The sequence below is a fragment of the Charadrius vociferus genome, unplaced genomic scaffold, assembly GCF_000708025.1.
Source record: "Charadrius vociferus isolate BGI_N301 unplaced genomic scaffold, ASM70802v2 C15416459, whole genome shotgun sequence".
NCBI lineage: Eukaryota > Metazoa > Chordata > Aves > Charadriiformes > Charadriidae > Charadrius > Charadrius vociferus.
In genome coordinates, this window is record NW_009657744.1 from 1 (window position 1) to 689 (window position 689).

Consider the following 689-nt stretch of genomic DNA (forward strand, 5'->3'; position numbering starts at 1 on the left):
CTCTGTTGTCATGGGCTGCAAGGCGGCTGGAGCATCCCGCATCATTGCCGTTGATATCAACAAGGACAAGTTTGCCAAGGCCAGGCAGCTGGGAGCCACCGACTGCATCAGTCCTCACGACTTCAAGAAGCCCATCCAGGAGGTCCTCATTGAGATGACGGGCCATGGCGTGGACTACTCCTTTGAGGTCATTGGGCATGCCGATACCATGGTAGGTGGCATTTCCGAACGTGTCCTCCCTCCCAGCTCATTCACAGGCTCCTGTCAGGGCAAAATTCACCCCGGCAGGCAGTTCCTTGCCTGCTGCCTGCACTGCTGGGCACTTCTTTGCCCAGAAAGGCAGCCTATTGGCCTTGGGAGAAAACGATGTACATGTCTTCAAACCGGCACTGAGCTCTCCATCTTGGCTGCACCAGGGAGCATGTGCTTTCAGATTAACGGGGAGAGTCAAATGACTGCACAGAAAGAACGCTTTTTGGACAAACACATCAGCACGTTCTCTAATTCCCCTGCCTGTCCCATCAGACTGCTGCCCTGGCCTCCTGCAACATGAACACTGGCGTCTGTGTGATGGTTGGGGTACCAGCTTCTGGTTCTGTGATTTCCCTCGATCCTATGCTTCTGCTGTCTGGGCGTACATGGAAGGGCACTCTGCTTGGAGGTATGAAACTCAAGAAAACATTTCAGGC

General features: G+C 54.1%; 1 protein-coding gene across 1 annotated transcript; it reads left to right on the forward strand.

Moving 5' to 3' along the window:
* Nucleotides 1-4: 4 nt before the first annotated feature.
* LOC104293677 (alcohol dehydrogenase 1-like) lies at nucleotides 5-661 on the forward strand (the record flags this gene model as incomplete). The annotated part of the gene is made up of 2 exons (XM_009893193.1): nucleotides 5-211; nucleotides 526-661. Coding segments are annotated over 2 exons (343 nt in total), but the record flags the coding sequence as incomplete, so codon positions are not given.
* Nucleotides 662-689: the final 28 nt, after the last annotated feature.